At 35.0% G+C, this 12411-nt stretch overlaps 1 protein-coding gene across 8 annotated transcripts in view; it reads right to left on the bottom strand.

The window, feature by feature from the left end:
• Positions 1 to 12411, bottom strand: part of dlg1 (discs large 1) — a 671410-nt gene that overhangs the window by 182522 nt on the left and 476477 nt on the right. For all 8 annotated transcript variants that reach the window (XM_068350732.1, XM_068350731.1, XM_068350733.1 and 5 more), the window contains one exon: positions 3320 to 3407. In XM_068350732.1, the coding sequence (XP_068206833.1) occupies positions 3320 to 3407 (88 nt within the window). The remainder of the gene's footprint in view (positions 1 to 3319; positions 3408 to 12411) is intronic.

Raw genomic sequence — 12411 nt, 5'->3', positions numbered from 1 at the left:
CTTTTCCAACTAGGGTTGTGGTTTAGCTGGTAACAATAATAACAATAATAATGGAGAAGGCTAAAAACAAATCAGATTATTCTTGACAAATGTTGGATATCAAGATGGATGGAAAACTTCTCATATAGTTTACTTATTTCCTTTCCTCACTGGGCTATTTTTCTCTGTTGGAGCCCTTGGGCTTATAGTATCCTGCTTTTCCAACTAGGGTCGTAGCTTAGCTAATAATAATAATAACAATAATAAAGGAGAAGGGTAAAAAGTGAAGCTGCCAGGACCTAAGGGATACTACAAAGACCCCCACAATAATGCATACAGTGTATCATGTGAGATACACTGTTGTCAAACTTTCCAAAAAAGGCAAACCATTATACTGTGTGTGTGTGTGTTGAAAGAGTAAGTGTGCCAAAGATGACTACCTGGTAAAACAATTTAACACAGGTGTTCTACAGCAGTGATAACACAATGACCAGAACACTTGAGTGTGAGTCACCTCTCTTTATCTCTCTTATAATCAAATAAAATTTTACAGAGTCCCTCCCTCTGTTCAAAGAACACCAACAACGAAGCCAGAGTCAAAAGGATATCAGCAATAAACACCAAGTCAAAAAAGAACACCAGCTATGAACAGTGAGTCAAAAGAACACCAGAAATGCACACTGGGTCAAAAGAACACCAGAAATGCACACTGGGTCAAAAGAACATCTGCAATGTACACTGAGTAAAAAAGAACAACAACGACGACTGCAAGTCAAAAGAACGCCAACAACGAAGACCGAGTCAAAAGATCACTAACAATAAAGACTGTATGACTACCTTAAGACAAGAATGAATTTGCAAAAGCCGTAAAGGCAGTGCGACTGACAAGGGAGAATGACTTTCGATTCAAATTTTTGGAGGTTTAAAGGAGTAAATTTTGGATCAATATTCCATACAGGAATAAAAAAAAACCTTTGTGTAGGCTTAAATAATTGGAATTGAGAGAAGTTTCAACAAATTATTTCGGCGCCAATGACCTTAGATGTCAGGATGCCAGAAAACCTCAAATAAATCAATCAATCAAAAAATTATTTCTTAGGCTTAATAAAATCTATTAACATGCCTTCCTATATCTAAAGAGATGACAATACTATTCCCAAACGTTTCAAATATTCTGTTCTTGTATTGTTGGAATATTGTGTTTAAGGTAAAATTACAGAAAGAGGAGGAGTCCTTTTTCTAACACTGGGGAAGTTGACAGACTACGGTTAGAATCATCACTTGTGCATCTTCCAATTAAGATTCTTTAATACACTGAGTTAATACCTCCCAAAAATTAGTTATGATTTACATTTGTTTCCTATCATAATTGATTTGTATATTTGTTAGTGGAAATTACACAGTTTTTTATTTAGAGGAAAATTACACTAAAGAAGGGTCTCATGGAAGGAACCATGCTATTTTTTCCTGTTGGAGCCCTTGGGCTTATAGCATCTTGCTTTTCTAACTAGGGTTGTAGCTTGGATAGTAATAATAATAATAATAATTGTATTCTGGGAAAGTTAAGAATGTAACTATGTAATTATGGTACACTGAAAATCAATGAAATTTCATTCTAAGGCTCCAAAAAGATTCTTTGAGGAGCCTCAAAGCAGGAGAGTTTTCTGGCAAAATTCTAAATGTTTTGTATCATCCTATTTTTCTGTATCAACATATAAAAGTAATTTCACAAAAAAATACTATACTGTACAGTATCCTTAATACAATTTCCATGAATGTCTAATTGTTTTTCTCCTAATTATTCAAACCTTCATTGAAATGAATATGTTTCACTTTTTGTGAACACACACACTACCTCCAACCCAATACTGTATGCAAGTTTCACTTTATAATGCTCTCTTGTTACAGTTCCAATTGGTTGCACTACCCAAACTAGATTTCTACCAATTCAATCCCAATGTAGACAAACCTAGAATTGATACACTTTTACCCAAGCGCATAGCATTGTACCACATAATTCAACACCTTTACACATACAGTGTTAATGCATTGACTTGCTTTGTAGTAATTCATAAGCTCATGAATATCCAAGACCTTTCTTTGTAGACTATACAGTATATCACTTCATTAATAAACAGTTGTTCTTATCAGACTTACCTCCTCCTACCACACAGTACATCTAAATTATTGGCAATGATATATGCACACTGTTTAACCAGTCTGTTTTTCCCTTTTCTCTATGCAACCAAGCACCTCTTAAAACATTTATGTTTGTCTTATATTGTTCTTTCCTTGTGCAATATAAAAATAATTTTCTCTATATTTGTAAAAACGACCTCAGTTCTAGTACATTTTCTTTATGCTTCACAGTAGTAGACTAACTTACTATGATTTGTTCAAAACCAGAAAGAAATTCAATATGGAAACAATAATCTGAAACAGTTAAACAACAATGGCAAGAGGACACAAAGGACACAATCTAAAAGCAAAGAGGATTGATTACTAGCCAGGAAAACCAATTTTAACTATCGCAGCAGCTCATACTGGAGTAAACCATTAAATTTCTTTAAATCTTACAATAAACTTGGTTGGACTCGCAAAAATACACCTGCAGCGAAACTAGTGAATGCAATACTCATTAGTTCAAACTATTCAAGAAATAGACTTAATTACATTCTAATGGGAGTAGACACTGAAAACTTTAATTCAAAGTTTTAGATATCAGTAGATATCATTCTATCGTTTATATAAAAAATCCCCTAACATGAATAAAATATCTAATGAATGAACTAAAGTAATGTACAAGCTTGGTTACAAGTAGAAATATGAATTCTTTTTACAGGAATTCACAATGATAAATGGTTCCCAACTTGAACAATATGGAACTATACACAGAACTAAGGGGTTAAGTTATTTAAGGAGTTAACCATTCAGTGTGCACAATACAGTACATATGAAATCCCTTTATCATCTAGTTACCAGGGCACTTCCCCCAATTTTGGAAGGTAAGCGACATAAAAAAACGAACAAGGCTCCTCCCTTTACATATACATTAATTGGAGCATCATGTTAATGTACTGTACTTAGAAAATAAATTAAAACCAATCCAACACGAACTGCCATACTGTACAACCTTTACCGCAAAGTGTACGGGATTTACATCTTGAAACATTTTAAGACAACACTTATCAACAAATGTCAGAATTTTCTATTCATTAGCTTCTTTTTAGAATTTCGTAATAATATCACCAGTCTCAATTACCACTACAGTATTGGAGAAAATAATAAAGTTTTTCGTCACCATTTCTTTTCGATAACATCAGTTGATAATTTCACTTACCTTGACACGTGGTCATCTGGTGTTGATTGACATTCCCGCAGCAAATCATTGTGAATCACATTATCAGAAGTTGCAAGTGTTGGCGATGCTGTTAGGATGGAAAAGAGAAGAGATTTGATCAGTAACTAAAGGTAAATACTCAAGCAATGTGGGATAGAATGTGTTGTAAACAATATAGTTTATTTTATAACAGTTTTCAAATGAAAAACCATAAACCCAATATCATTGAAAATCACAAGAAATCATTTCTGTGTTCCATTTTAAACTTTGATTTAACTTCAAATAAAAAGATTGCAATAAACATATTTTAGTGCATATGGCCAAAATGTTTTTATACTGAATATTATTTACAGTGCAAGGGAAAAAAGATTTATTTCTAAAGTTAGAAGCTTCTCACAACTGGATTCATGTTTCCTTTCATAAATACAAAAGGCTCAGCTCCCCAAACTGGAAAACTATTGAATACTATAATGAACAAATCAAATAGCTTTAGAACAAGAAAATAATTAAAATTTTTCTTCATTGTTTATAGAAAGAGGAATTAGAAGAGGCCTTCATAACCTGGAAGTAATCGTCAAAACTACAACTAGATCATAAGCTCATGTGACAAAGAATAATACCACAAAAAGGATAGAGTAAGGCAATTACTGTATAGAAAAAAATAGAGTATATTTTAATGATACTCTCTCCATACTAAAATACCAGGTTCATAATCTTCACTGAATAATGTCACCGTAATTGAAGATCAGGGATAAAAAATAGCAAATACAGTAATCAAATTCTAAGGTGGTTGAAGTATAATGAAATAAACATCTGAGCAGTAATAATAAAAAAAAACATAAAAAATAATCTTACACTAAATCAGAAATTTTAAAAAGCTATGTTTTTATAAGAACACATTTTTCAGTAAACAAATATTAATCATAAGTTGCCTTTATCCATCCAGTCGCATCCAGGAGAAAGTAAAGGAAAATGATGCAGCTTTTTCAAGTCTGACCTGATAAGCTGAACAACTATACTTTGTTCAGTCATACTGCCAACAAGAATAGAATAAGTGCAAGGATGGAAGGTGTGAAAGTTTCTTTTGATTAATACGCTTGTATATTGAAAAATATATTCCTGCAATATTAAAACAACGCTGCTTGTTTGATAAAATCATAATTTGATTGAATATTAATTGAAGCAGGGCTAACTAGATAAATCCTACACTAGACGGAAAAGAACCTTATCACCAGAGGTATGGCACAAGATAGGTTAAGATAAGAGTCAGTGGGGTGATTGTGCATTAGTACCAGATGAAGTAAACAATGCCCGATATCTCTTTGAAAGGTTTATTTCCTCCAATCCAGTACTCACCACAGTGAGTACACCTGCTGCTCTCATTTCTTTGATGGTGCAACAGATAAAAATGTAAGATTACAGGGAAAGGGAAGTATGTATTTGGAAAATTCACAGCTTTCCTTGTACAACTGCAACCTATAGCTGAAGATTTCCTGGCTAAGCGAGAAAAGTTTCCGAGACATAAGGAAGGTCTTGAGTACTGCTGAAACCTATGGGTAGATGGCCCATTGTGTTGCTGCTGGATGGAGGGCACTTACTGGGGCATTTATCTGGGAGAAATCAAAAGCCAGGACAAGGCTTGTTCCCTCAACAATAACCAGGTCAAAAGGACGAGATGGATTCCACATGGCGAGGTCTCCTGACAAACAATGCTGCCCTCGTGGCTGACTTGGATAACCTGTCCTTATACAGGAAACTGTTTATTAGAAAAAGAGGTACTTGCTGAACAGTTTTGCAATCTGGAGGGTTTGTAAGGGAAGAGTTAAGAGATCATGATAAGTAGCTTTCTTCTTTTTCCTCATTAAATGTTTTCTATGAGGCATAAGCTTGTCATCACCTTTAGAAAGGACCTCTTGCCCCAGGAGTGGACAATCTTCTGTCCCCTGAAGATGTCCTCAGCAGACAGACGCACGAGCGCCAAGAGCAAGCAAGGAACTGGCTTCTTTTAATTTAGGTAGAAACATTTCAGGAAAACCTCACTCAAATGAAACAACTCTGATCAACCTGAAGGAGAATGAGACAGGAACATTTCTGGCAATGACCTCTGTTGACACTGAAGACTTCCTAAGAAGAGAGCTTCTGCCTATGATCTTGTGAAACTTGACTAATTCTGCGAAGGCCAAAATTGGGGAGAGCTCTAAGGGCACTGAAAACTTTAAAAGGTGTATCTGCCTTCTGTCATCTAGCATAAATTCTCGCATGATCTGGCTATATACCTAGCGTACAGTCATAGCCCTTGGTCAAGAGTATTACCCTTTCTTAATACAATCTGCTTACTAAATTCCACAAGGAGTTTCTCTATCTCAAACTGCCAGCACAGCCAGTCCATCAATTGCACAAATGAGAACCCTACAAGGATAAACTTAGACTTGCCAGGATTCTCGCTAAAATTCTACCATAGGACTACATTGCTCATGGAGAAGTCAAGTCTTCCCCAATTAGAGGTTGGAGCACAACATTAAGGTATGCTTGCTGAAGCCGATTATGCAGTGTTGATGACCCTAAACGTAGAAAGCATAGAAAGAGAGAGCTTCTTCAAGGTAGCTGGAATGAGTGGCATTCTCCACTCAGCCTGCTACAGAATTTATGAGGCACACTGCCACATGACTACCTTTGGTGCTCAGCATTTGAACAGTCTGCTTTCAAGTTTATCTGTAAAATAAATTTACTGATGCACATTCAGTTCTCATATGCACTACATGTATTACTGTACTTGGTGCATACTTATTACTGCATCAAAAATAATGGCAAAGTCAGTGCCTAGCATTGCCTCACATATGTGGAGGCATCCAAGAGGTTTAAAACAGCCTCGGGCTTAGTTTGACAATGCATTACCCCTAATGACCTGGAGAGACTGTCATACACAACCAGTAATACAGTAGTTAAGGCCCATACAAAGAGTAAGGGCTGAGGGACAAATGAGAATTCTAAGTTTATCAAAAAAAATTTAAATAATAAAAAATAAATAAAAGAATAAAGATAAAATGAAGTGCAAATACAACACTAATATGGCAAGTGAAACAATAAAAATGGTAATACGGAGAAAAAATACACTAAGCTATAAACAAAGCACTGTATATTAACCTTCAAGAACAAAGCACTTAAAAAAAGAGGTGACCCTTGGCAGGGTTCCTCCGAGCAACAAACACTTTATATTCAGGATCACAAGCGCGAAGTGAATGGAGGAATGAATAAATGAAAAAAAAACTTTGAAAGATCAGCTCAAGTTAAGTGATAGCTGATACACAGGTGATAGAGCGGCTAGACGAAGAGTAGCAAAGAAAATGCTTACTTGATGCAGTCGTATGATAAAATGAGGCATAATCACATTCAGCTGGTCAGATCAGACATTTGTTTTGACATTTTTCTGGATGCACAGGATGTATAAAGGTAGTTTATGGTTAATGGGTTAATATAGTGAAAAAAGCCATGTTAAAAAGATATCAATTTTCATGAAACTTCTATTAAAATCAAATAAAACAAGGGAGATCGGATTAATATGATTAAAAGTTGAAAATAATGCATTAAGACTCTTGGATCTAACCATGAACACACATGATAAATAGGATTTAACATTCCTACTATAAAGGAACTGGATAATCATTCCACTGTTCTATATTAAATCAATGTTTCCTTCCAGCTATCTTATATTGGATATTATTTTACATATAAATTATCACCATCACTATCATAGCAGGACAGCAGTCTAACCAGAACTAAGAATCACATTTTCTAGACCATAATACTGTAAGATGAAAGGATTCTTTTTACGTGAAGGTTGAGGATTATGAATTATGTTTACTCGTCCTCATTTTTATGTTTCTACAAAATCTGTCATTATTCAGTACCACAGATTTCAACAAATTACTATACCCTTTATACCAGTTTCATATTGTCTGGAAAGATCAACACTTGATCTGTTAGAATGAATGGATTTATGATTTTGGACTATATAGCCAGATGCTGAGGCCTATAAGGCCTTTCAGCACCAAATTGCAACTATGAAGTAAAGATTGTAAGAAACAGGAATGATGGCAAGTAAAAGGATAAAAAGCAATTGTAGCTAGGGGTTGAAGGAATGCTGAAAAGACCTTTGAGTAACCCATAAAGAACACCACATCGGGTGCACTGATGGCCTTTCCCATTATCTTTTTAAAGGTCGCTCATGAATGGCAGAGGCAAGGGACAGTGACATTGCTCTAGCAATCAGGACAATGCCCTAAAGAGTGACCATATATTATATGATCAGCGCCCAAGCCTCCTCTCCACCCAAGCTAGGACCAGGGAGGGCCAGGCAGTGGTTGCTGATGACTCAGCAGATAGACCTATAGGCTCCCCCAAACCCCTAACCTTAGCTCACAAGGATGATAAGATTGCAGACACTAATGGCAGTAACGAGTCTGAGCGGGACTCGAAGCCCCGACTGGGAAACACCAGGCAGAGACATTACCAATCAGGCGGCAGCAAGGCATTAACTATCAGGCAAGATGGTTTAGGGACAGCTTTTAGTACCTCTACGGCACTATTTAGACTAAAAATTACAAAATGCAAGCGAAAACTATATTTCTAATCCACTTAATATTGGGTAAGATTATGGATAGTTCAGATATGAAGAGGCATTGCCACACAATGAACACTAAGTACATGCTCCATTTGGGAGATAAATAAGTGTACACTACACCCGATGAAGGATAAAGTACAGGATGTGAAACCATCAATATTCTGCTGTAGGTCTATCATGATGCCCTATTTTGGAGCTAAGAAATCTTAAAACTTTACACATAATATAGGACTATGCTATACCATCATGGTTATGCAGTTGAGACTATCCTCTAAGCATTCACAAATTATTATTATGATGTTCCTTTAAAAAGAACAGTGAACTATACTTCCAAGACCCTCTATGGCAATCCTGAGAGATATTTCCTTAAGAGTGTAGGGAAAATATTTCCTTTAAGTGAGTAATGAAAGTGGACCACAATATAGTGAAAGCTGAACAGGTAGGAGGAGAGAAATCAGTGACAAAACATGGATATAAAAAACAGAGCCATAAACTGGAATCAAACAGATACCAGGAAATTCCTCAGTGTTGTACGACCTACCCTTCAAATGTGATATCCATGAACATATACCAAGGCACTTCCTCCCAGCCTGACAAGAGACTCAACCGAGCTCGGCTGGTACTGCTAGCGTGCCACAGCCCACCCTCCCCCGTTATCCACCTCAGATGAAGCTTCATAACGCTGAATCCCCTACTGCTGCTACCTTCGCGGTCATCCAAGGCACCGAAGGAAGCAGCAGGGCCTATCAGAACTGCGTCACAATCGCTCGCCATTCATTCCTATTTCTAGCACGCTCTCTTGCCTCTCTCACATCTATCCCTCTATCACCCAGAGCTTTCTTTACTCCATCCATCCACCCAAACATTGGCCTTCCTCTTGTAATTCTCTCATCAACTCTTGCATTCATCACCTTCTTTAGCCGACAGCCACTTTCCATTCTCTCAACATGGCTAAACCTCCTTAACACATTCTTATCCATGAACAATTTAAGGGATATAAGCCCAGTGCAAGATTTTGTTTTGTAACGTGATAAGATTTTTTCCTTTTCACGTTTTTGACATTCTACATAATAGAATGTAAAAATTTTCATTACGTAAATCCTTCACACAATTAATATAAGGCCTCAACACTGAGAACTTTCAAGGCGATGCAACATGTATGTCCCTCATACCACCTCTACTACAGAGTTAGGGTATTTTCATTATCTGGTTTCTTCAATTTCCAATAATATGAGATCCCATATACAGTACTGTATTTGGGTAGAACATTTTCAAAGCCACAGTGGTATACAGTACTGTTTAGTCATATCATACTCATTATTCATGATCAATATCTCCTTCATGGGATGAAACATGAATTAGTTATCTAAAATGTATTCTTTCTTTTTCCCTTTCAACTCAAATTCCAAGCTGGTTCAAATCTTCACCTATGTGCTTTTTCCTCAGGAAATATAATACAAACTACAGTATAAAGTGTAAGTAACTCTTTAATAATATGTGAATATCAAAAAGCGCTTGTTCAAGAACCATTTGGAAATGTTACTTCTTTTTATTGGAAAAGGTTTCCCTATTTGTACTCCTGTGTTGCACTAGTTAAATTTAAATTTCAACAATTAATTAGAACCATCTGCAAAGCTGACACAGTGTGGAATACATATCTGTGCAAAAAGGTAAAAAGCACAAGATCTGGGATAACTATGCATTAAGCAGAGAAGTGTAAAATACATGTGTTCATTAAGTTGCAGCAAGTTGGGATACATTTGGTTATTAAGCTGAAACAGTATAAGATACATTTGATTGCTGAATGCCAATAGTAAAAGGTATATCCACAGACTTTCCTTCTACCCTTACATTACAGTACAAGCAAAGGTTATGAAATATTGCAGGAGGGGGGACAATTTATCTATGTGCTCTGCTTCTATCATTAACAATTTCATTTAATTTCCAGTTCTTAAAGTACAATCCTTATCTTTAGTAAAAGGTATTAACTTAAGAGACAAAATTTCCAAATGCCATACAAATCATCAGATGTCTGCAAAATGCTCTCCATAATGTGAATCACAATTCTTGTTTAAAAAATGACATGCAGAACTGAGAATCCAAGTCTAATACTAATCTAGGAAAGAACAGATAAATGATACAAAATACAAAATCATGTGCCACTAATAGGCTAATATCACGTCTTATCTTACGAATACAGTAGGAGAATAAAAATGGGGAAAAGATAACAGTGAGGTTTTAGTAAAGTGAGAAAAATAATTTTGGCAAAGAATGCAAAGAAAACCACAACTACAATAACCTTGGACTCACTATTACATAAGCTATTATCTCTAAAAGAAGAAATTTAATCATAAAGGAAAAATGGAAATCAAAATATACAAATAACTACAGATATCGAGAAATCATAACTGTTGTTTTAATGAATTTGTAGTAGCTTCTCAAACATGCCAAGTGTTAGTTTCTACTTTGAAGTGGAAAGAAGTATAGGATATATAGAATACTGCTGCTTCTAACATAAAGGTTTACTGTTCTAAGATTTTGTTCAATGTTGGGCTTTGATAATTATTCCATAGCTTTTGCTTTAGCTGTTGCATCATACTTTATATTAATGAACTATAAAAGACGCAGATTACTACTGAACTTCCACCCAACGACCTTGTTTTCTGAATCATGACTATGTTGCAATGCATTGATTATGGCAACTGCAACTCTTAATTCGTAAACTTTATATGACCCTAAGAAAAAATAAAGTTATAATTTGCCATAAATAACAATAAATAACAGAATCCCTTTCTTTTCCAATCCTAGTCTTTACTGTCTGTTAATCAACAATCACTAATTTTGTGTTATACCAAAATGTCTAATAGTTTATAATAACTAGTTTTTAGAAGCTAAGAATCAAAAGACGAGAGAAGACTATGGAAAGAGGATTAGAGGTATGTGACATTTCAAAATAAATAAAACTATACAGCGATATTTCCTTAAAATATTTCATATAAATAACTATGGATAAATAATTAATGAAAACTTATAAATACTGTACAAAAAATACAAATCTAAATTCATTAAACAATATGCATACTATCTAACACAAATACTGGTGTTCTAATATGTAAAACCTTCAAATCATTACTAAACTAACAGAGACAACTAATGAAGGGTTATATGGACACCATATCCCATCAAATTATATTAGGAAAACTATATCTGATAGTCTATAATTAAAAGGATCAGTCAAATTCTAGGGAAGAGCAATTAGTCTTATATTCATATTTAGAGGCTGACAATAGAAATAAAGTTATATACTGTATAACCATAATTAAAGTATTAGTCTGGCATCATAATTTCACTAGGATATCTATGGTTAAAGTGTAGCTGATGCTCTTAAAAGGGTTTCATTTAGAAACTATTAAGCTTCCTTACCTAAACAGTGAGTATAGATTAGATTCCATAACCTAATCAATGATGGCTAAAAGAAGAACTAGTGAAGCAAGAAACGCACCAATGCTCCGAGGAAATATTTACTAATGCTTAATATAATTCTTATACACAAACCAGGTGTAGAAGTTACAGAGGAGAGAATTATTGTGTCAACTCTTGTAGGACTCTACTACATTAAAGATTTTCAGATGACAGCATGTTGAAAGTATCAAATTGCCTTCCTTCATCTACAATTATCTCATGAGATATTCACATGTTAATTTCAGGTATACTCACTGGCCCAATGCTTCTAGTTTGGAGTATGGATTACAGAGCTAGAATAATTCAATATAATAGCCAAAAGAATAACTAGAGGTACATTATGCATATAAAGTAACTGCCCATAAGCTGGGTTAACCAAAACTAGTCTCATTTCCTTAAACATAAACTGAAGTTAAAGGTGCGTAAGTCACACAGAGGTATTACTGTATAGTGCCATCTCTTGGAGGACTCTAATTATGACATGGATTTTCAGATAACAGGGTGTAGACTAAGCTGAGTTGCTTTTCTTCAGCTCTAGTCCTCATTTTATATGTTCACTAAAAAATAATTCTTTACTTGTCCAAAGAAATACAGTAGGCAACAATAAGCACTACAGTACCTCATTTTGATGTTAAATATGGTTATCTCTGAAATTGGTACAAGGTTACAATTACTGTAATGGATCCTTCTGATTGTTATCATTCTCTTGAATAGAATAAAATAAAATATCTATTTAAAAATTCACAAAGAAAATCTCACCCACTTTCTAAACCAATGGCAAGGTACCGTTCAGTTTTTCAGATGTCGGAAACTAAAGGCAAATGGGTTATGTTTTCCTTGTGCATTTCTTTAATTGATCTATGCATACATCAGTCAAAGGAAAAGCATGAAGCTTTTTCTTAGAACTGTGGATCATCTGTGAAAATCTTCAAAGAGGGCAGATTCAACTCTTAAAAGAAGCTTCTCTAAATGATTACCTTGGATTACACACTTAAGGGCATCCTGAAGG

The sequence above is a fragment of the Palaemon carinicauda genome, chromosome 27, assembly GCF_036898095.1.
Source record: "Palaemon carinicauda isolate YSFRI2023 chromosome 27, ASM3689809v2, whole genome shotgun sequence".
NCBI classification, from domain to species: domain Eukaryota; kingdom Metazoa; phylum Arthropoda; class Malacostraca; order Decapoda; family Palaemonidae; genus Palaemon; species Palaemon carinicauda.
This window is presented reverse-complemented; position numbering and strand designations above follow the sequence as displayed.